Genomic DNA, 22,856 nt, shown 5'->3' with positions numbered 1-22,856 from the left:
ATCAAGAAATATAGATTATATAGTTATGCTCATGTGGGATGTGTTATGTGATCACATGAACAGAATATTCTCCTTTATTATTTAAAGGGAAGATTTTTTTTTATTTAAAATTTAATTAAAATAAATAAATAACTAAACAGGAGCAGCAATGTCTCACCTTCTGTTGATGCTTAAAACATGCAGCGGGCCACATTGACCGTGGACATTTATGGAGTGTGAATGAAAACAATGTCATATTTATTCAACAAAAGGCGAATATGTATACAATAGATATTTATAACATGGTGAGGAAAAAATAATGGAGGTAAACAATGTTATATTGTACAGAAAAGCAGGAAATCCATGACGTGCGTGAAACATTTCAAGCATAATTCTATGGCTCAATAAATACTAGTTGGCAAATGCTGGTCGGGCCATTCTACAGTGATTTCATTTCTGGAGGACGTTGAAACAAAAAAAATATTCACTGTTTTTGTATGTGATGAAAAAACAATCAATTGCGACAGTCTTAAGTCAAGGTACCATTGTATCAACTACATAAATGCAAAGAATGTATTAATTGTCTGACTGTGGTGTGGAGCTGTTGATGGACGTGCGCTGCGAGCCCGTCGAGACGTTGAGCGACGACGAGCTCCGCAGCGGCGAGATGGACAGGCCTCGTCGCCGCATCTCCTGTATCGCTCGCTCGCTGGCAGGACAGAGACAACCATACGGTGACCACGCAATGTTTTTTTTGACAGTATATGTTACAGAACCTCTGAGGTCCAAACGCTATCTGTGGTAAACCTCTGATATTGTTTTGCTTGAGAAAATCAACAATTTTAGAGACGTTGTTTGACAAAAAATTTTACCATCTACACATTAAATAGTATTTGATTTCTGTAGTACTCCATGATAGAAGACTGATCTTTGATTTTCCAACACGTTACGGACCAAACTGCACGTACTGAATCATAAGTTTGTGCATTTTTTGTGCTGTCATATTGAGAACTACAGTAAGTCCCGTTTTTTAATAAAGCGATGGAAATTACACTTTGGAAAATGCAATTTTTTTTTTGTGACCGATTAATTATTAAAATAATCATTGGTTGCAGCCTTAGAATTAATTTATTCCAAGGTCATACAGTTAGCATCTTAACACATTTATTAACAGTCAAGGAAATGCAGTAGAATATATCTTGTAAGTGTCAAATAAAAAAATCAAAGCAATATATATATATATATTTATTTTAACTGCACCGGCCCTCATATACATATACATTTTTTAATATAACATGTCTCAATTTCATGCCTATTTATTCAATCATATTTTTTGTGGAAGAATGCAAGTCTATACTGTATATGAGCTAATGGATATTCATTGCCATAAAAATACTACTATCATCAAACAGTCACTCAACTTGCAATTTGTACATTTTTGGTATTGGACTCAGCGCAAGGTGACGCTCATTGAACTCACCGTTCAAAGCGCTCTGATGTGAGCTGTTTGTTGAGTACGTCCATCTCTGTCTGCAGCTGAGAGACTTTAGTGCGGAGGTTGGACACGTCCCTCGCGTGCTCTGCGCTGTCGTACGGCAAAGGGTGAGGGGTGGAAATAAAAAAAATCCAAAAATATCAGTGATCCCACCTATAGGTTCATGTCATTTCTTCCGGACTAGTAAGACAATTCCAATGACTTTTTCTATACGTGCCAGACTTACTTTTTGCTGTCGGCCAGGGTGAGCCTATCGCGCAAGACCTTGAGCTCGGACTCCTTTTCGCTGGCCGTCAGGTGGGTCTGGAACTCCTTGTGGCGGTTGGTGGACAGCAGCTTCTCCAGATTTTGCACCGCCAGTCGCTCGGTGGCCAGCTGCTTTTTCAGCAGCTCCGCTTCGGAGCGCACGTCCTCAAGCTCTCCTTGCACCTGGATGGGACCAAGCTCAATTTCAGCAAGCGAGTGTATTTTCAAGGCTACAATTAAGAGTCTGGAGATAGCCTGGCTAACATTCCTGTTTTTTGGAATGGTGAAGGAAGACAGTGGCCTGGAAAGAAAAAAACATGCAAGCACGGGGAAAAGATGCTAATTTAACCATTGAACCTCACAACTGCGCGGCAGGCGTGCGAACCACTCATTCATCGTGCTGACACCGAAAGGCCTCACTCACCCTCTCGAGTTCCATGCTCTTGGACGTGACGTGTCGCGCTGTGAACTCCTTGGCAGAGTCCATCTTGACGCAGAGCTCCCTGACCGCGGCCAAGTCGGAGGCGAGAGCCGATTTCTCCTCCTGGGCCTTACGAAGCTCCTCCTCGAGTCGGGCCATCGTTCGGGCCAGCGTCGACACTTTGCCCTCGTACGCCTGCAGGGCTTCAATATGCTGGAGAAAAATCAATTCTATTCAAAATGACGGATTTTTTAATTGAATTCCAGGACCTAGGATCGTGCGTCTCACCTGCTGGATCTCGAGCTCCTTTTGACTGACGGCTTCGCGCAGGTGACGACGTTCCGCGTCGGACGAGAGGAGCTCCTGGCGGATGGAGTTTTTGAGCTCCTCGATTTGTCGCAGCTTGTGTTCCCGCTCCTCCATGTCAAAGTGGGCTGTGCGGTGGCGCTCTAGAAGATCCAGGTTCTCCTGATCCTGCATTGCCAACACGTCAAAGTCCGCAAAGGGAAATGCAACAAAACCCTGCAAGCACTCTAGCAGCAGAGGCTGTTTTGTTCAGTTTATGTACCATATATTTAGTTTAAAAATCAAATCGATTGTTTTTTTTTAATTGACCCAAATATTAAAAAATACAGATATACACACAAAAATTAGGGCTACGATTTCAATACTGTGATACACCGAGTTAGGGCCGAAGGTGGCCAATGAGGAAGCTGACGCTGTTGCCGGACTCACAGGGAGGAGTGACTAAAACCTCTGCCTACTACAGCATAAAAATTTGTTTTGCTGTTAACTACTCTTTCAGGGGGTACTTGGTGTAGAAAGTTTGAGTACCGGAGTTATAGAGTTAAAAATAGGAAGGCGTGTCCCCAAATCAAGCTATTGACAAGAATGCATGGAGTAAATTTTCTCTTGCCTTTGTCTTCAACAGGTTCTCAATCCTGGCCACTGCGCTTATGTAAGAGTGCACTCTCAGTTTCAACTCATCACGCTCCCGTAAAGCCTCCTCCATCTCCGCATGGACCGTCTGGCCGAGACAAAACTTGTTGTTCATTCTTTGTTTTTTAAATTTATCGGAAGGTAATCTCAATAATTAAGTCATCCTCACTTGGTTCTCTCTGGTCATAGTCATCAGGTCATCCTGAAGCCTCTTATTTTCTCTGGTTGAGAGCTCTTTGCTTTTTTGTAGTCCGCCCAGATGCAATTGGGCTTCGTCCAGCTGTTTCCTCAGACTGGCCAGCTCTCTCTCGCGGCTTTTTAGCGCCCCCTGCATTTGACTAAAACACAAACGTGGCGGATCACACAAGTCTCAATCAAGTGTGGTGATGCGTTTAAAAAAAAATTAAATAAATAAAATTAAAATAAAAAAAAAGGGCCTATTCACGCCATCGATTTGTCCATCGCGGTGACAGTGAGCCTCACATCCTCGAGTGTCTTTGCCTAAAAGGACAAAATGACATCACAGTGGCTCTTGTTACATTTTTTCTCAGCAAGAGAAACAATGTCAAATTTGATCAGCGACTTGTTCTATAATACATGATTGTCAGAAATTAAAAAAAGACTATGCATTCACGTCAAATGGGTTAATCAAGATTTGGTAGCGCTACCTTGTTGTCAAGTTCCCCCTTGAGAAGAACCAGCTTCTCCGCTTTTTGATCCACCTCATCTTGCAGGCCATCCTTCTCCTTATCCAGCGCAGAGAAGGAGAGCTGAAGACGTTCCGACTCTTGCTTGTACTTGGACACCTGCTGACGCAACATCCCTGCGAGACAAAGTCAAAGAATTCAGGCAGTCCAATCTTTAAAAAATAATAAAAAAAAATAAAAAACAATCATTAAAAACAAGCACCTATGGTCTCATCCTGAATTTCCATCTGTTCGTGAGCGGCGTGCAGCTCGGCGGTCTTTGCAGACAGCTTGTGTTGGAGGTCAGAGAGCGAATACTGTATCTGCTCCTGTTGCAGCCTGACGGACAGAAAGAAAGAAAACACCCAACTCAATTCATTACTCAAATTACCATGTTGCAGTAAAAATCATTTGCAAATTGACAAATTTACGATATATGGAATAGAATTTATTACATACTAGGTGTGAGTTATTAAAATATAGTAGCATAATATTATTAGAAAAACAATATATATTATTCTGCACTGTATATGTGTGTATAATTTTTTATTCATTTTTTATTTATTCTTTTAAATTTAACTCGTGACTGACTTTTGTGTCCAAAACCCTTAAACAGATCAAATTTCAACACACACACTTGAAAATAAATGGAGAGATTTTGGGTATGTTTCTTTTTGTAAAAAAAAATAAATAAATAAAGACATCCTCCTCTCTAGTAAATAAATGCCTGGCACGTTCTGGAATTAAATGAACAAGCTCCACTGGCCACAATTTAAACCCACCTCAAAGCAGAAGCCGTCTTCCTGTGCTGCGCAGCCTCCTCTGCATTCTGAAGCAGCGCGCTCGACTGAACGTCAAGCTTCTGCTCCATGTCCCGCTTGCTGTCCTTCAGCGCAAAGAGCTTCGAACGCAGGTCTAAGTTCTCCTGCTCCAGCTTCATACCACAATGTACAAAATCAATAGATTATTTTATTTTTTTTTAATAGAACGTGCAGTAAAATTAAAAGCAGAGTCTTGGCTCGGTCTGTTTTATGTTGAGGTTATTCAGGGTTCTTATCCAAGATAGCGGCGACAAAAAAAAAAAAAAAAAAAAAAGACTTAAAAATTGAATTTGGCGTTACTCATCCGGCTTACAATGTGAATGCCATTCTGCATGTCGAGAATCCGCTTTTCTTGCCCATGTCCATTTGGGAGAGCAGAAGTCTGGGCGACCTAATGAGGAAGAAGAAGATGAGCATGTAAGTGGAGAAATGGTTCCATTCTAAGCACACACGTGAAATGGAAAAGCGACCACATGTTTTGAAGTACGAAGGAAAAGGTGTGTGTGTAGGACCCCACTTGAGAGCTAAACTGGCAGCACAGAAGCAGACCAACCTTAAATTCCTCCATCAGTAAGTCTCTCTCTGTCTTAACCTGCAGGATTTTACTTTCTGCCAGCCTGAGCTCCTCTTTCAGGTTCAAGACGTCAACGGATGTGCTTGAGCTTTGACGGGCGTCCTGCAGCTGCTCTTGCGTCTGAATAAATGAGAGATTTTAGAGGCCTGACTCAAATTGAAAAAAAATAAAATAAATAAAAATACATCTTGAGATGGGCGGGGTTAGACTGTTGACCTGGTAAAACATGGCTTTGAAGTGGTCTCTCTCAGAGGTGAGTGCTTTCACGTTGGTCTGGATGTCCTCCATGCGCTCCTCCACGTCCTGCAGAGCCGCTTTCAGCTCGTCTCGCTCCTTCCCCAAAGTGAGCAACTCGGCAACGCCTGCCTGGACAGTGTCGACAAGTTCAGGATTTTATTACAGTGAACCCCCGTCCATCATGTTCCAGACCCATCCGTGACGTGAAATTAATAACATTTTGGGAAAGATGATCTGAGCTACACAGATAGGGTGTTTAACACAAGCGTGGTGACAGAATGAATTAATCTTGTAAATGTTGCACCACTGTATGCTGTAAAGTCCCGTAAAATTAAAAAAAAAAGTGAAAAATGCAGATTTATGCAATATAGTGGTCATTTTTACAACAGATATATTTCCACCCCTCAAAAAAAAAAAAAAAATCTGTGATACAGTGGGGAAACGTACTAAATAATTTTTCAGTCTACCATTTCCCTGATTACCTTGCCCGCTGGACTTCTGCTCCGGACCGGACTCCGAACGGGGCTGCCGGCGCCCCGGCCTCGTCTGCAGCGCTCGGCTTCCTGACGGTAGCGGTCCCGCTCCTCCTCCAGACTCTTGACGAAGGCGTCCAGCCGCGACGGCGAGCGCTCCCTTCCGCAAACGCCGTGCTTGCCTCGCAAGGCCTCCAGCTCCAACACTATGTCTTTTTCTACAAGACGACAGATAGACTTGAAAATGTTCACGTCGCGATGATCATGAGCAAAATAATCACAGTCAATAGTGTTACTACGACGTTGATGAAAGACATTTTAGATCCAGTCGCCCTTTTGAGCAACACTGACGATGAACAGGAATGACAATTTTTTTAAATTCTAAAGCGATGAGATTTAGAAATGATTCAAATCCAAAAAAGAGGAGAATTCCCTCAGAAATGTACCTGCAGCCATCATCTTCTCCACTTTGTCCTGCAGCCTGATTTTCTCTGCCTCCAGGAATGTCAATGTCTCGTTCTGTCTTCGGAGCTCCAGCAGCTGCTCCTCAAGAGAGCCTCTTTCAAAGTCCCGCTCAGAAAGCTCCTGGCACGCAAACAAATAAGTCGAAATGCAAAGTTGCGCCGGTGAAATTAGGTTTGTAAACAATTTGTAACACGTTTGGATCATGTTAATCAAGAAGCTTTGATTGACATTTTAAAGTTATGCCAACAACTCACCGCTCTTATTTTTTTAAGCTTCTCCTCCAAATCGTCAATAACTTCTTGTTGACTTTGAATGACTTCCTGCGTAAGGGGAAACAAAAGACATCTTGACTCTTGGGAGGGTTCTCGCTTTTGTTTAAAGAAGACATGCAGCTACTAATAACACGCTTTTGTCAAAATATACCAAACATCAAAAATTGCATACTTTCATTTTAAGTTGAAATCAGCAGTTTGTAGGGGGCGGGCCTGTCTTATGCAAATAAGCCACTGCTCCCTCCCATACGAGTAGGTGTAATTTGCCGATTGTGTTACCATGACGACAAGGAACAGAACTAAATGGTTGCGACTCGGTGAACATCAGTGCAGATTATTTTAAGAATTGATTTTTCTGCTGATTATCTTGTCGATTAATTGGTTTAAAAAAAAAAAAAACAAGAGCATGTTTTAATTTCCATCCCTGAGTTACTGGTTTTGACGTTCTTAAAGAAAAAAGAAATATGACAAAACAACAGCTTGTTTCACAAAAAACTTGGGGCACTCGTAAATCTTAAAAGTTTTAAATTAGAATGTCACATGCTCACTTTATTATCCCGCAACTCCACGTCGGCCATTTCCAGCGCTCTCTCCTTATCCATCTCCATCCGCTTGGCCAGGTCGTCGATGTGCGTCAGCTCCTGACACAGTTCAAAGTTCTTCAAGGAGAGGTCGGCCACTTTGCTGGAGGACTTGTGCTGCAGTCCCTCCACCTTCCGCTCCAGTGTCTTGTTGCTCTCTTGCAGCAACTCAATCTGTTTCGACAAAAGGTGATTTTTTTTGGGCAGCCCAAAAAAAAAAACGGCTGAAATTTCCTCCCGACAGAGCGACGTGCTCACCTGAAGGTTGAGGTGGGCGATCAGCTTTTCGTTGCTGACGTTCCGAGCCTCCAAAGAGACCACATCACAAGGTCGGCCTCCGTGAAGCACGCGGTTCAGACGCTCGATCTCTCGGTCCCTCTCGCCAACCTAAAACAAATGACCAATGAATTCACTTTAAATGTACATGAAACTTTATCTGATGAGATACTTACTTGGGTGTTTAGGAGTTGCATACATTCATGCGACTCGTCTAGCTCGGATTTGACTTTTGTGACTTCGTCCTGCAGCTCAACAATCCTACAAATCAAAATGGCGGACAAAATGATGAAAGGAATGGTACATTACTATTCACACCGGATTACATTTGTTTTGTTTTTTTTTATTTGAAAGTTTTATTTTTTTGAAGCAAGTCTGTTGATTTTTTATTAGTTTAAGGGTTATTTATTTCTATTATGGGGCATTTGTTGAGTGAAAAACAAAAAATTAAAGTTAAGTAAACTACAATTCCCAACGAAGTGTTCATCCTTCTGTCTTCTGAGTGGTTGTACAGTAATACCAAAGTAAATACATTTAAAATAAACACAAAAAAAGGTATGAAATTAACTAATAAAGACAAAACATGCATGACATTAAGTGTATTTATGATTTATTATGTTATGTTGTTAGTTTTCATTGATCAATAACCTTGGTGGATAGACGCTCCAGCGACCCAAATATTTGTATACAAGCCATTACAAATGAAAAAGCAACCTGTTATCAGCCAGTTGTAGGAGATCCGCTATATACGGATCGTCGGGCTGGGCCACGGGATATCTAGATGTTGCCGGTGGAGGGATGAGCTCATCCGTCTGCATTCTCTGGCGACGGAAAGCGATGTTACGCTTTTTCCCACCTGGCAAAAACACACGACAAGACTTTCATTTAGCCGATGCTGGCTTATGGAAATGAAAAGAAATTATAAATCTGGGCACCTCCCAGGCTTAGCTATTACCTGGTGTCTGCACCACCGCTTGCAGGTTTTTCTCCTGCAATTGCAAAATGCGCTCGGCTTTGGTTTTGCCGTCCTTCTCCAGGCAGCGGATCTTGTGCGCGTACTGATTGTTCAAGAACTTGAGGTCGCACATGTCATGGTCCAGTTTTCGGATGCGGCTTTTCAGCTCTAAAACAAGGTACGAGGGCATAGCTGTGCATTGTTTATATTTTCCAAGTTGATGAGTAAAAAGGGCCTTCATTGTGATTTCAGGTTTAATGCTGCATTGTGACGCTTTATGTGAGATTTTACATTTATAGTATTTTTTAGCATTATAACTTTGCACCTTATTATTCATTTTCATGGCTAGACACAAACGTGTTGAAAAGCATGACGGTTCAGGAAGAGTGAAGTGGACCTCCATGACATGTTTACACGTTGCCCCACGTTACCTCTCGTTATGTGCTCCATCTCCTCCTTCACTTTGAGGACCTCAACATGAAGCTGGTTGTTCTCCCGCACCAGCCTCGCATTGTCTGCTCTGTAGGGCTCCAGGAGGACGTCGCAGTTTTGGCTTTCTTTTTCTGACTTTGCTGAGAGTTTTGCATTGCGCAGGCTTTCGGTTGTATGGACCAGATCGCTGAAACAAACAAGTTATTGTGCTTTTATTTAGACCAGAAATTCTCAACCCTTTTACGCTATGCGATTGAAAGCATGCAAGAAAGGGGCCCTCAAGGACTGGAGTTTGACACCTGTGCACTGGAACAACTAGTGAGAAGGCACTAGCCTCCTTGACTCTTATTTACTAGTAAGCCAAAATTATCCTACTCGTAAGCAGAAATATCACACAGTAGTTGGAAATTGTTACCAGTAAAGATGGTGTAATAGTTTGGCCACCATAAAGGTGGTCATATTAAATTCACCTGAAAAGTTATAGTTTATTTTAAATTTATGGTGATAAAACTACAATGAAGAATGTCTCTTTATGGGGGAACTGAAATACATTTTAAGATGTATCACTTCACTAGAACAACCAGATTCGATGCAAGTACATGAACCTTTCTTTAGTTATATGATGTCACTTGGTCAGTTTTGTTTATCTTTTGCTATGCTTCGCGTGCGTAAAATGGAAATTGAAGGTTCAAACAAGCTGCTGCTCGAGCGCATGTTTTACCTGAAAAGCTTCTCCACGAGCGGCAGGTTTTCAATCCCCAGAGGATGTCTGTAGCCCAGCTGGTCCAGACGCCTCCTCAAGTTCACGAATTTCCTCTCCGCGTTGCTCTCCATGTCTTTTAACGAACAGTTACTGGTCCAAAATGACACACTAAACGGCGCATAGTCGTTAGGCAAAATGTCAAACGACCACAAATGGAGCCTGTTCGCAAAACGACTTAGCTAACGAGCTAACATTAGCCAAAAGTTACCAAGACATTTTTGGGTCTTTTTTCAGCCTGTTCGTTCGCCACACAGTGCAACATAATAACTTATTAACACGACAGTAGTAAGAAAATGTCGAACTTTAACCGAACCTACCTCCTTAGTGGCAAGTAAGCACTTTTTGTCTGACAGTGACGATAATTCAGCGTCCCAGAAATGGACGCTAGCGTAACGACCAAGCCATTACACGAGCAAATGTTGTATGAATAAATATGATTTTAAGAAAGCGTATGCCAAGGGTGAGCGGTTTTTTTTTAGGAATTACAAAAGTTTGAAAAGAGCGCCGACGAGCTGAGGTTTGCATTCGTCACCATGGATGGACAAAAACAAAGAAGGGGGGCGCGTGTTACACTCGACGGCGTCGCCCGTCTTTGCATATTTTGAAGGGCGGTGTGGTAGAATAATTGATTTAATCCGAAAACAATGATTTATAAAAATCTATTTCAATTGAAATCATTTAACACCCAATATATACAATTACAGTCAGAGAACTGTCTGTCTGTGTAGATCATCCATGGGCAAACTACTTAATTCTCGCCTTCCAAAAGGGAGCATATTTATTTATGAAAGAGAAAAAGTTTATGATACAACCAATATCAGAACATTGTCTATTCTCTTTGGGATGTAGTGTTTATCTTGGCTGCACTAGTTTGTATCTGTCGATATTTTAGTATTTTCATGTCAGTCTCTTCTGCCCTGGAAATTCAGAATCACTAATGTTGGTCAATGTCATCCAAACAACACTCATCATAATAAGCTTCTTCTTTTTCTACAAATTCTATGTATTTTATTCATCAGAAAAACATTTTGTGATGTAATTAGATGAATATTGCTTCTGAACTGCTCCAGATGCACAAGTCAGAGTGTAACTAACCATATTCATATTTTGTGAACAGAGTTTAATGTGCTTATTTTGCAATTTTTTAGCATTGAAAAAAAAAAACAACATACGAGAAAAATAATTCGATGACTGCAATTTTATTAAGAACATGGAACAAAGAAATAAAACAAAGGAAATAACATGCGGTAACCAAGTGTTTTTTTGCCTTGCAGTTCTAAAGTTCAGGGATGGAATCTCAGCTCTGGGCACCCTTGTGTTCGTTGGGGACTCCGACTAATGTTGGGTTCCTTAAATATTCTAAATTGTCCGTAGGTGTGATTTTTTTATTGTTTCAAATATGCCTTGTGATTAGCTGGCAACCAATCCAGGGTGGACCCCGCCAAGAACTGTAAAAAAAAAAAAAAATGGATGGACGGACGGACAAATAAACATGTTTTAGCCAGAGTGTGTCAGTAGTGAGTCGTTGTAAATCAGGCTAATGGGACTGAGCGATGCTGGAGAAATACTCCAGCATGTCCTGAATGGTAAACTCCATGGTGATTCCAGAGCCAGGATAACATCTGCCGATCAAGTCTTCAAAGTGTTTGTACTGCCTGATGAACTCGTCTTGCGTGGAGTGCCACACCACCTGCGGGGAGGAAATGTTTGGAAAGTAAAAGATAGGGAAGGCACGGAAAAGAGAATTCATTTCGTAGGGTCCGACTGATATGGATTTTTTTTTAGGCGGATGCTGAGTCTCGTAATCAGAAGATTATTTAAAAATAAATAAATAAATTATTATATATAGTAAAATAAAAAATATTTAAAAAATAATATAAATATAAAATAATAATATATCATAATGATTAATGACAAAAATAATTGTTAAAACAAAAACAACCAAATGAAAGATAATCCTCCCTTGCTTCTTCACTAAAAAAAAGTTTGTTTGCACCTTATTCCACTTTTTAGCTTGGAACGGATTAATTTCGATAGAAAAAATGATTTGCAATACAAGCGTTTTAAGTTACGTGTGGTCACCTATCAAATTAAAAGTTGTATGTCAAGGTATAAAAAAACTCCAAATTGTATGACAGTAATCGTATCTGACCTGTAGTAGGCTTTCCTCCTCGCACAAGTGTTTGTCCACTTTCTTGTAGAGGTTGTCCAGTCCTTTCTTGACTTCTTTTCCAGGGTACTCCTTGATGACTTTGCGGAGCTCCTGCTTGTTGAAGGCCAGCTGATAGCTCACCTCCTCCTCGCGGATTCCCTGCGCCACGCGGGTTTCCACACCCTCGAAGAAATGCTGCATGCAACAGAGCGATGATGATGATGATGGACTTTGTGTTAATCATTTTTTTTTTTTTTTTTTGGGCCTACGTTGAGCTTTTCCAGAGGCTGCCCGAGAGAGTTGATGACGTAGGATTGCAGGTGGTCCGTGTATTTGTGCTTGGCATCGCGCCTCTCCGTATCCAGGCATGAGATCTTCAGCCGGGACAGCGTGGAGAAGATGTGATGGAAGTTCTCCATCATCACCACGTCCCGCGGCGTCTTCTGACTCTCGTTGGCCACTTTCTCCACTGAGGAAGACGAGGCGCTTCGTCAGATGTTTGCCTCCGTTGTAAAAACTACACGAGTCAGCGTTCTTTTTCTTACCGTTCATGAAAACGGCCCTGATGAGCTTGACGTAAGCTTTGTCGAGGTCGCCGCGACGTTCCGCGTTTCGGAAGATGGTCTCGGCCAACTCGGCAAACTCTTCAAAGCCGGTGACGAAAGGCAGGATGCCAACTTTGCTCTTCTTGGAAATTTTCACTTCCTCCATCTGTCTGATCTGGCCAGACTGCGACGAGGGAAGGCACAGCCCATTATCAGATAGATTGGATACATCGTTATATCTATTGGAAGAATTATTGAGTCTCCGTCAAATTTTTGTTTTCGAAAATCCAATAATGAGATGGGGGGGGGGGGGGGGGGGGGTGTTAAACAGTAAAAATAAAGTGTACTGTTCAAATTCCATTTTTTGCGATGGAAAAAAAAAAGAAGCCATGATAACTCAAATCATTTTTGACTTTAAAAAAAAAAAAAAAAGCGTTTTGACACCATCAAGTGGCATCTAAAAGTGCAGAAGTTTTTTTTTCCAGGTTCATACAGTGCCCCTTCCTGTATAGAAACATAGCTCGAGCTTTGTTTATTTTCCTCTCTTTTCCTTTCCTTGAGTTTCCATTTTCTGTAAGAAACTTGTGGTACTGACTCTCCAACTCACCGGGCTTCCCGTCATGCCGCCCTCTGGTGGTCATTGTTTTTCATGTTTCTTGGACAGGTCGTTGCCGTTTAAATTAGTAACAGACCGATAATCGGCACCGGCCTTTTTAATAACTTTCAAGGCCGATAAAATAAAAGCTGGTTTATTTTGGCTCGCTGCAGCACACTTCTCTCTCTCTCTCTCTCTGCTGTGCTGGTGGCCCTGCCTGCAGAAGCCGATTAGCCAGCCCACAGCACCATCTGATTGCTTCCTTGTGCAGTGGGTAGCAGCCAATCAGCAGTAAGCTGCCTGTTTGCTTTTTCACCTCAAGTCACACGCACTACAACAGACTTTGCCGAAATTTAAATAAGGTCAGTCTACAACAACTCACAACAAATCGAAAACTTTTTGCTGTAGTAAACTTTAAAGAGATGTTTGTTTTCATTGAACTATAATACCTGCAGCTGAGCCGGGGAGCACTCGGAGCACTTTTTGTGAGACTTTCAAAATCAAGTTTTCTATTTTCGAAGATCTAAAACAGTTTCAACAGGTTGTAAATCACTAAAGTTGTTTAATAAATTGGCTTCCGTGACTACTAATAATCGGCATCACCCCTGAAAAAAGTACATTGGTATATCACTAGTTTAAGAGCATCTCGTAGCTTTGTATTCCTGAGCATGTGCGATGACAATTTAATGGAAATTACAAACTTAAAGTTTGCGACAATTTGGCACAGATTTTTCACCATACTGGCACGGTCGTACAAGACGTTAAAATGCACAACATAAAATATTGAATGCTGATTCAATATTAGCCTGAAGCGCACGCAACGCCATCAAAACGATACACGATACTCACAATGCATTTGTCAAAGTTTCTCTTGACGGTGACCAACACGTTCCCCAGCGTGGTGCTGAGAAAAGACGCCGGGTCCACGTTTTCCGCCGTCCACACGTGGTGGCTCATCTTCACCAGCATGTACAGCGAGTGAAAGCTGTCGATCTTGTCGCCCAGAGCGATGAGGCTGTTGAGCTCCGTCTCGATGCTTTGGAAGACTTTGTTCATCATCAGCCGCACCATGTCTTTGCTTTGAAGAGGAAGAAGAATGAGCAAACGTGAAGGGTGTGTGTGTGTGTGTGTGAAGATAGTTGACGGAATCGAGTTAATGTGAGGACTCACTCTGATGACAAGGAGTGTCTGTGTTCCGCCTGGGGAGGCATTCTTGAAGGCACGCTGCCATCCGAATCCTCGGGTTCCGGCTGACAAAGCAGTGGAAATAAAACATCACCACTCTTGCCAGACATTTCAAGGCGTTTATGAGGGATGAAAGCATGCCTGCGTCTGTTATTGCTTCGCAAGTTTATGCATTTCGGAGAGCAGGAAGACCGCAAGGGCGTCGTTGGCTCACCAAACGATGCCATGTTATGCTTTGAAAATGTTGTGAACGCCTCGACGGCGAAACACCAGCAAGTTAAGCAGAGCGAAACGCTCTGACGGATTTGGAGTGATGGTAGCAAAACACTCCTGACTGAGAGGCAGAAGCACTAAAACTGCGAAATCGCCTTCAATTCAAAGCCGTCATCATTTCACTGTTACGTTGAACATTTACTGACGGTGACAAATCTCTGAATCCAAAAATTCACCTGAGCCAGAGGAGGCATGACGGTCGGGTGTTGCTGCAGCTTAAAGAACTTGCTTATGAAGTCTTGTTCGGCGAGGCACAGAGGCTCCAGCTCACCGAGGACCTGCTCGAAAATCTACAAACAACAACTCTAGTTGATTAACGCCATTCCCATTAACCCCGCCCGTCAGTGGCTACCTTGTCAAATTTGGTGCGGTCGGCGACGTCCAAGTCGGAGGCCGACATGTTGCCCATGTCCAGCAGCGAGGACGACTGCGAGCGCCGGCTGTTGGATCCCTGCACGCTCAGCTTGTTTAGGCTCGACGTGGAGCCTGTCAGCTTTCCGGAGCTGCCGTGTAGGCCTGAGTTCAACGTGTGGTTCAAGTCAAATGAAAAAAAAATACATTCACGCACAAAGAAACACACAAACATGACGTGTTGATCTAACATAAGCATTAAAAGCAAGCAGCTTCAAGTCAAGACTAAAGTTGTTTCCAACAGATTGAGGAGGCTCTCTCCTCAAATATTACTTACTTTCCGTCTCTTGTTTGAGCGCGCTCTCTTTCCGAGGAAGCGTGGCTGCAGCCAGTTAGAAAGGGCGGGCATCAAAGACAGAGAGAGGTTAACGCTTAGTACATGCAGCATGGGTGTGTTAAGACAAGCCACTTGATGGAAGCTGAGGCGCACCGCAGCGGACGGACCTCCAGACAACAAATCCTAACGATGCAGAAAAGCAGATCTGGCCAGTGAGATGTGAAACTGGTGAACAGCTTGAGAAAGTTGCAAGGCATCACGATCACCGCAGCGGATGAGAAGGAGTTCTTTCACACTTTTAAAGCTTGTGTTGATAAAAGAAGTCAGATGCAAAATGTGTGATGCGCATTTTAGTAGCTTAGTAGGATCTAAGTTATTACATAGTTATAACACACTACCTTGTGATCATACACGGAAATTGACGAAAGTTTCACCCTAATTTCATGTCATGTGAAGACGAAGAAGAAGGTGTCAGGGGCTAATTTTTTCATTTTTTTACGAGGTCGCGCCACAATAAGAAATGACTGATTTAAGACAAAATGTCACTTCCTGTTTTATTTCAAACATGGGTCCTTGAGACATTTAATTGACTCCTGTCATGAAAGACATGACCACCCAATTTCACATTGATGGGTAACTTATTTATTTTTATTCAAACTTTCCAAGGAGGCGCTACCGAGTGAGAAAGGACTGACTCAAACCAAATTTACAACTGCAAAAAGCTAGCAAAGGACTACTTTTGTCTAAATGAAGCTCTTGGACTTTCATTTTGACTTTGCGAGGGAACATTGGGAAAGCCGGGTTCAAACACAAATCTAAAGTAACCCGTCTCGCGTTCTGTTTTAGACACATTTTAAAAAAAGTGACTCGCACGGTTATTCATCCGCCATCTTACCAAACTTGCCCTTCGCCTCCTTGCTGGTTCCCGCCATCTTGATCTTGGCGATCTCAAAGAAGTCTTTGATTTCTCGTTCATACAGTCGGCTCATGTAGTCCACATAGGTCTAGAGAAACACAAACAATTCCGGTGTAATGTCAGCCCCTGGTATGTGATTACGAAGTGCTTCAACAAGCTCAAGAGGGGCTCTTGAAAACTAGCGAGGGGGGAGCACTGACCCTGGAGAGGCCCTCATACTTCTCCCGGTGGGTGATCTTCAGCCACTCCATGAGCTTGGCGTAGCGCAGGAGGTCCCGATGGAGGGGGCTGTGCTTGGGCAGGGTCAGCTCCACGTTGTGCTGAGACAGGGTGGAACTCTGGTCGTGGCCCTAGATGGCGCCAAAAGCAACATTAGGATCCTTAATGCTACATTTGTTATATTCTGACTAACTCGCAAACAACTATTCACACCAGTGGACAATTTAAGTCGTCATTGAACTTAACATGTTCTTTGGAACGCGTGAGGTGGTATCCCCTGGCTCACGATGCTGGTATATTAAATCTCTGACACACGTACTCTGTCACTTTCACATGCACGCACACGCTTATGGGTTTTTTTTCACAAACCATGATTATTGTCATTTGCACTTCTCTAGTGTTACGCAGGTTGGTTGTCCTGCAACACATGCACACCTATTAAGGATGTGAGTCCTTCAGTGACAAAAATAAAAGCCCATTAGCACCAAGACCCTCAAAGAGGCCCTCTCCACGTTTTTGGGTCATGAGGCCGTTAGGTGGTTAGAGACAAATTCCATGCACAGCTTATTGGTTTTGTGGGGGTGAGGTGAGGTGAGGCTACTCACTGAAAGTGACAGACAGGAAGACCTATAGAAGTGAGGGATGGTCATTTGGAAGTGACTGAAGTGGTTGAACTGACAGAGACAGAAACAGCAGAGTTGGGATGATAGAAAGGGAGACGCCGACAATCAACACGAAGATGAGGGGGAGGGAGGATGTGGGGGTGGAGGAAGGAAATGAGGAGGTCCAGGAAGTAGAGACAGAAGAGCAAAACAGGAAGTCCAATGTGGGGCAGAGCGAGAAAAGAATAACAGCAACAAGATCCCCAAATTTTTAATTTGTTGGTCAGTTTTGTATCGTACATATTGTTGACGTTTAAGGCAGACACTAATCTGAGGTAAATATTGTGGAAAATTAATAATATCTTCTTCTGCCTATTTACCATGATGTACATATAAGAAGTGTTTTAAATTGTTAAAGGAAAAAACTAAATTGTGTGTGAGATGTAGTACCCTGCCCTGCCATCGGGGGCAATAGTCACTGCGTGGTATTTGAAGGTGACGTCGAATAACGGCGGTCTTTTGCAAATGAGAGTGATTACGTCGTCTTCACGCGCATCTGTCCGACCAGCTGTTATTTCCATAGAGGAGCAAAGTTCATTAAATTCTTGAGAAATAGCTTCAATTTTCACAGTTTTTCCGCTTTTCTCTGGCTAACAGCCAATCACAGTGCTCATTTAACCTGATTGTCCATGTTGAACAGGCCAAACACGTCACAACGCGGGCTCAAACTTTACGACGTGGCGCGCTACGCCACTCAGGCGGCGTGTGCCGACTTTCCGACAGCCGACGTCGGCTTGGTGTGTTGTGGCAACAACATTACCTGGTGCACAAACACGTTGTTGAGATGATTGGTGAGGCGGCGAGCGAACATATCCCTGAGCTCGGTGAACAGGTGCTGCTGCTGCTTCACGGCCATCAGTTTGTCGTGGCCTACGCGGGCCAAGGATGGATTTTACTTTGACGAATGGAACAAGCGCTTATGATGTAAGGTGAATTAAAATAAATAAATAAATAAATAAATAAATACCCGGCAGGAGCGCCACATTCATGCACTGCAAGAGGGCTTCAGCGGCATTGATGCAAGCCTCGATCCCTTTCGGAGAGGTCAGGTCTCCGTCTTGCAGGGCTCTGATGTGGCCCTTGGACAGGTCCATGTTGTGCTAGGCAGGGAGGGGGGGGGGGGAGATGACATGGTTACTAGGCAACAGGAGGCGGGGCAGAAATGATCAGTAATTCTACAAGGGGATCCACAGTCTTCAACAAAGCAGCTTTTAGATTCCCTCTTCGGGTTTGAACACACCATCAAAAGCCCTGACCTGTATAATAGATGATTTAGGCCACGCCCCCTTCTGGGTCATCATTGCTCACCACTAGGAACTGGATCTCATCCAGCAGCTTGCCGTTGTTGGTGTTGCTGATTTGGATGAGACGGTTGCTCTGCGAGATCTGGTCCATCTGGTCCTTGACGCTTTGCAGCATCTCCTCGTAGCTGCTCAGCTTGCCCTCGATGGTGTCCACCTCGCCCAGCGCCTCGTCCAGCAGCTGCATCAGGATGTTCACCTGCTTCTCCGACGCCATGATGGACTGGATGTTGGCCTTGAAAGTCACACGAGAGGAGGATGGAGAGTTATTTGTCGACGCCATTATAAAGTCTTGACGCAGGATTACGTAGCAACGTAAAATGTGTTCATTCTTAACGGGCATTAAAGAGGACATACGATGGAAAATATTATTTTTTTAAAATTACTATTATATATATATATATATATTTTTTTTTTTTTGCGTTTGGTGATGCGTTTCCCATGTTCCGATGACAAAGAAAAACATTTTTAAGTATTTGTTAGACATTATGGTGACACTCACCCCATCTAACACCTGCAACTCCCTGGACAGCTGCTCGGCAAAGGCCTCAGCGTTGGAGATGGCAAACTCGCACACCTCCATCATGCCTTCGATGTCCTGCTCCTCACGGGTGCTCAGTTCCTGGTAGTCATCCAGAGCGTCCTCGTCGCCGCCGGCGACACTCTGGCTCTCGCCGCTGGGTACAGACTCTATTGGCAAAAAAATGAAATAAGATTGTAGAGGGACATGAACGTTCACATATGTTCTGTTTTGGTTAAAACACATTGGAGGCGGAACATTGGATTGACAGGTGAAGACATTCAGTGACGGGGAACAGATATTTTACATACACTGATCTCATGAGATGAAATTGAATATTTTTGAGTAAAAACGTCATGTAAGATAACAAGAGACGAGACCCTCTACATTGCTCATAAGCAGGTAACAAACGATATCCTTCGGTCACTTAATCCGTGCAAATATTATGACTTTAATAAAAAAAGAGAATATCCCTAAAAAAAAAACACTTGAGCAAAAATATGCAACTTCTTCATTCATGCAAAATTGTGAGCTTAATCTCAAATAATCTCAGAGTATGACAACCTAAAGATAGAAAAATATACATTAAAAAAACAATTGTAAAATAAAATGAGCATGACTTTTTTATTTATTGATTTATTTTACAAAAAATATTTAATTTCATTCTGATTTTGGGACAATTCTCATAACGTTACGACTTTAATGTTGAAAACATGTTTTTTTTTCTCTACAAAAAATAAAATAATAATTGTTGAAAATATGCATTTTTTCAGAAAATTAAACAACTTTTGTTTCCACAAAAATATACCTAAAATAATTAAAAACTTATGATATTACGGCTTTGGTCTAAACATATATACATGACTTTCTCATAACTAATTTTGTTTTTAATTATACAACTTTATTCTCAAAAATGTTATTACCTAAAAACACAAAAATACACAATTTCTTATAGCGCAACAGTACAACTTAATTCTAAAAAATATATAACTATATTTTTCACATATTTTTTTCTCAAATGATTCTCAAATGCCCTCCCAAAAAAAATTCTTCATTCCTTCATATATTAATTTTCACCTGGCAACAAAAGGCAAATTAGTCATGTTATTCTCGCATTTTTTTACTCGACGAGGCCTCAACTCTTTTTAGAACTTATCAGCGAAAGGAGGTCTGCAAAACTTAAAGCAACATCGGATCTTTGCTTCAATTAGGTAAGAAGAGAAATAATAAACAAACACCTACTGATACTGGTATGCAAAAAAAAAAAGGTATAACAATGTGGGCTGGACGCGTGTGATGAGTTAATTCACAATTATCAGAACTTGTTGGCATGGTTATAGGAATGGGTGTCTTTTAATAATGGCGGCTGGTGACGTCATGAACAATAATGGAAAGGAATTAAGAGGAAGGAGAGAGTGAGCGATAGTGCGGGGGAGTTAAGTCCTACCAACCTTCCGCTTTAGGAAGTTCTGGCCAGAGAAAGTTGAAGAGAAAAATAAGAGATTTAACACAGAAAGCCATAACAAGAAGCAGAAAATACAGAGAAGAAGGGTTGAGTAGTCACTCTACAAACATGCTTAAAAAACAAACAAAAAAACAAAAAAAACAAGTCTAAGTTTGCGCACCTTCCAGCAGCTGAGAACTGACATTCACAAACTCCACCTTCTTCCTCAGGTAGCGCTGGTTCAGCTTCCAAATGCACGAGATGAACGAGTTCTTCTCGGCCGTGCTGCTGGCCACCCAGCGGTAGACCTTCTCAAAGTGAAGGTCAAACTCTGGATTTTCCTGGAGGAAAAAAAAACTCATTCGCTGCCATGGACGTTTATATCCGTCAGAGTGGACTTCAAATGTGTACTGTCACCTACTTACCGTTTATAATATAATACAATGCAACTTTATTTATATAGGGCATGAAAAATTGACAACTTCAAAATTGTCTCTTAGCACCAAGATGCCGTGAAAGTAATACTTTATATTGGAGCACAAAACAGCAAATTTTTCAGTAAATAATAGCAGATGCATTGCAAAATAAATTGTCAAATAGGTGAATTTGAAAGTATCCTGGGTTTTTAGGTGCCACAAGATAGCGCCAAAGGAATACTTCTAGACGAGAAATGGCTTTGGACTGAGCACAAAAACGGTGAGGAGTTAAGTTTTTCAGAAGCTAGGTTCCACAACAAAAAAAATGTGAATTTGGGAGTATCCTTGATTTTAATTTGTCAAAAAATGTCTCCTTTAAAATATCGGGGGGGGGGTGGTTCCAAATAGTGTACACGTCCTTCGAGACTTTGTTTTATGCATTTTTCCATAATATTGCCTTTTGCTAGACATGAATTGAAATTTTTAATTATTATTCCGAAAATGTTGAAAATGTAACTACACTTTGTGTTAAGTGGTGCAGCGTTCTCCGACCTTGCTCGCATCTTTGGCGTCCACTTCAGTCAGATCGCGGAGTTCCCACGTCAGTTGCCGTTTGTAAAAATCTCCTTTGTCTGACTTTTTCACCTTGACCACTTTGACCTGCACGGGACGCTCAGTGGTGACTGGAAAAAGAGCAATGAGCAGATTACCCATTCTCCTATGTTTACAGTGGAAGGTGATGAATAAAAAAAAGTCATGAGCCACGTACCCGTGGCGCACAAAAAGCAGTTCTTCTTCTTCTTCCCCGCCTTGCAGACATTGACGATGCCCAGCAGACGTTCGTCATTGGGCGTGAAGATGTCTCTCTGGAGGGCATGCTTGATGGCCGTCATGGTGGAGACTGTGAAACACATTAACATTTATTATTCATGGCTAAATAGAGATTACAATAAAAACTATGGCAGAACAACTTAAAAAATAATTCATTACCATTTTATTGCACAATATTATGATTTATTGAGCCATTTTCAATGTTCTCTTCCCATGTATTTTTTAACAAACACAAGCAATAAATCAATCTCTATTAAAATAAAATAAAAATATTACTATACATAAATGTCTTGCGCTTATAGGTTATTTTAATGCTGAAATAAAGGCAAATGTATCAAGAATTGGACAATTAAAAAAAAATTGTTTGCGATTTGAATTGTTCAGCCGTAGTAAAGCGCCCAAGCTCATTTGTGAATCCTCTTACTCGAAAAATTCTGCAAAGAAAAATAATATTATTATTACTGACTTTTTTAAAAATTTATTGCAATCCCCTTGCATGTTTTATAAAGGTTCTTTTAAAACACGCTAAACGTCATTGCATTTTCACAAGTGGCGATACTTCAGAAGCAAGGACGATTTTCTCAAGTTATTTCGAAAACGTATGTCGTCCAAGAAATGAAATATTAGAGTTCTCTCGCCTTGCGCTTGACAGTGGCGAGGATGTTGCCACTACGTAATGACAACATCCTCGCTGGCTCCAGCTAACGCTAGCTCGAACGCGCTAACGACAGCCTCCATTACGTTGAAACTTCACGGATAACATAAAGACAACGAGCGTAACTACGAGCTGCCACGTCCCGGAATGCAGGTTTAAATGCTTTAAAGGCAAGCTGAGGTCAATGAGGGACATAAATGGAAGCCATTACCTTGTTGGAGTCCACCACCACCGTCCGTCGACTAAGCCACGCCCCCTCTCACTTCCGTGTTGCGGAATGACGTCAAGGTGATCACGGAAAGCAACATTCGCGCATGCGCCGTACACATCGAGGACAAATTACGTGGTAATAAATTATGATTAAGATTTGTTGTTCATAAAACGTGTTAATCGGTGGAAAGAGGATACATTTTGTGGGTTAATTAGTTGTGAATAAAAAAACACAATAAACAAATAAAAACTAGAAATAAAACATTATTTATTGTACGTTTTAGTTTTAACGTACTCGTGGATCATTAGATTTTTTTAAATCAGATTCTCTCAGTGATGTATTTATTCGAACAGTGATTAATATAAGAGGATCAAAAAAATAATGCCTTACTGTGATGTGTAGTTCTACTGCAGAACAACCACAGTAAACCTCTGGTTATGCTGTGCCATTAACACGTTAAAGTTTCAAACTAATTTTATTTTAGTCATGTATTTTTTTTTTCAGGACACTGATCCTGTAGTGGTACATTTGTCTGACTTTGGTGTAGGTGGTACAGGTTCAATTGCCACTCAGAATGTATTTTCTTTAACATTTCATATTAAACCTCATCTATACAATACCATTCATG

At 41.8% G+C, this 22,856-nt stretch overlaps 2 protein-coding genes across 7 annotated transcripts; both read right to left on the bottom strand.

Moving 5' to 3' along the window:
- Window positions 1-115: 115 nt before the first annotated feature.
- Window positions 116-10,182, bottom strand: cep135 (centrosomal protein 135). Of its 3 annotated transcripts, XM_088313859.1 has the most exons (25): window positions 9,933-10,182; window positions 9,574-9,723; window positions 8,852-9,039; window positions 8,421-8,588; window positions 8,180-8,321; window positions 7,642-7,726; window positions 7,448-7,576; window positions 7,157-7,363; window positions 6,591-6,656; window positions 6,318-6,456; window positions 5,881-6,089; window positions 5,378-5,527; window positions 5,141-5,281; window positions 4,901-4,978; window positions 4,549-4,700; window positions 3,990-4,105; window positions 3,749-3,903; window positions 3,526-3,581; window positions 3,250-3,418; window positions 3,058-3,168; window positions 2,430-2,615; window positions 2,145-2,354; window positions 1,701-1,903; window positions 1,460-1,564; window positions 118-688 (listed from the first exon to the last, which is right to left on the bottom strand). In XM_088313859.1, the coding sequence occupies exons 2-25, from the start codon at window positions 9,684-9,686 to the stop codon at window positions 556-558; spliced, it is 3,411 nt and encodes a 1,136-aa protein (XP_088169985.1). In that variant the 5' UTR covers window positions 9,687-9,723; window positions 9,933-10,182; the 3' UTR covers window positions 118-555. The 3 variants fall into 3 exon arrangements, 2 of the variants coding, with proteins under 2 accessions (XP_088169984.1, XP_088169985.1); XR_015846373.1 differs by having other exon boundaries at window positions 116-688; window positions 1,460-1,559; window positions 9,574-10,182; XM_088313858.1 differs by having other exon boundaries at window positions 117-688; window positions 9,574-10,182.
- A 616-nt stretch (window positions 10,183-10,798) lies between these two features.
- On the bottom strand, window positions 10,799-22,302 carry exoc1 (exocyst complex component 1). 4 transcript variants are annotated; one of them, XM_088313811.1, is made up of 21 exons: window positions 22,229-22,302; window positions 21,301-21,432; window positions 21,084-21,214; window positions 20,297-20,456; window positions 20,123-20,140; window positions 18,654-18,841; window positions 18,159-18,386; window positions 17,818-17,950; window positions 17,611-17,720; window positions 16,794-16,862; window positions 16,170-16,319; window positions 15,949-16,057; window positions 15,054-15,098; window positions 14,718-14,881; window positions 14,542-14,655; window positions 14,078-14,157; window positions 13,757-13,985; window positions 12,313-12,496; window positions 12,037-12,236; window positions 11,768-11,962; window positions 10,799-11,305 (listed from the first exon to the last, which is right to left on the bottom strand). In XM_088313811.1, exons 2-21 carry the CDS (start codon window positions 21,422-21,424, stop codon window positions 11,153-11,155), a joined length of 2,784 nt encoding a protein of 927 aa, XP_088169937.1. In that variant the 5' UTR covers window positions 21,425-21,432; window positions 22,229-22,302; the 3' UTR covers window positions 10,799-11,152. The 4 variants fall into 4 exon arrangements, with proteins under 4 accessions (XP_088169937.1, XP_088169934.1, XP_088169936.1 ...); XM_088313808.1 differs by lacking the exon at window positions 16,794-16,862; XM_088313810.1 differs by lacking the exons at window positions 15,054-15,098; window positions 16,794-16,862.
- Window positions 22,303-22,856: the final 554 nt, after the last annotated feature.

This window comes from Idiotropiscis lumnitzeri, chromosome 13 (assembly GCF_059441095.1).
Source record: "Idiotropiscis lumnitzeri isolate Australia: NSW breed Sydney's pygmy pipehorse chromosome 13, RoL_Ilum_1.0, whole genome shotgun sequence".
In the NCBI taxonomy this organism is placed as follows: domain Eukaryota; kingdom Metazoa; phylum Chordata; class Actinopteri; order Syngnathiformes; family Syngnathidae; genus Idiotropiscis; species Idiotropiscis lumnitzeri.
This window is presented reverse-complemented; position numbering and strand designations above follow the sequence as displayed.

Bases quoted from the DNA above. Each gene is read 5' to 3' on its own strand.
- exoc1 (XM_088313811.1), bottom strand. From the start codon at position 21,424: ATGACGGCCATCAAGCATGCCCTCCAGAGAGACATCTTCACGCCCAAT. The intron at 14,882-15,053 runs GTAAGTAATATT...CGTTGAACTCAG, and splicing joins GCTCAAACAAGAGACGGAAA to GCCTACACGGCAGCTCCGGA. The intron at 12,237-12,312 runs GTAAGAAAAAGA...CGTCTTCCTCAG, and splicing joins CAGGGCCGTTTTCATGAACG to TGGAGAAAGTGGCCAACGAG.
- cep135 (XM_088313858.1), bottom strand. From the start codon at position 9,686: ATGGAGAGCAACGCGGAGAGGAAATTCGTGAACTTGAGGAGGCGTCTG. The intron at 2,616-3,057 runs GCAAGAGAAAAT...TTGGCAATGCAG, and splicing joins AGAACCTGTTGAAGACAAAG to GATCAGGAGAACCTGGATCT. The intron at 1,904-2,144 runs GTGAGTGAGGCC...GGTCCCATCCAG, and splicing joins AGAGCATGGAACTCGAGAGG to GTGCAAGGAGAGCTTGAGGA.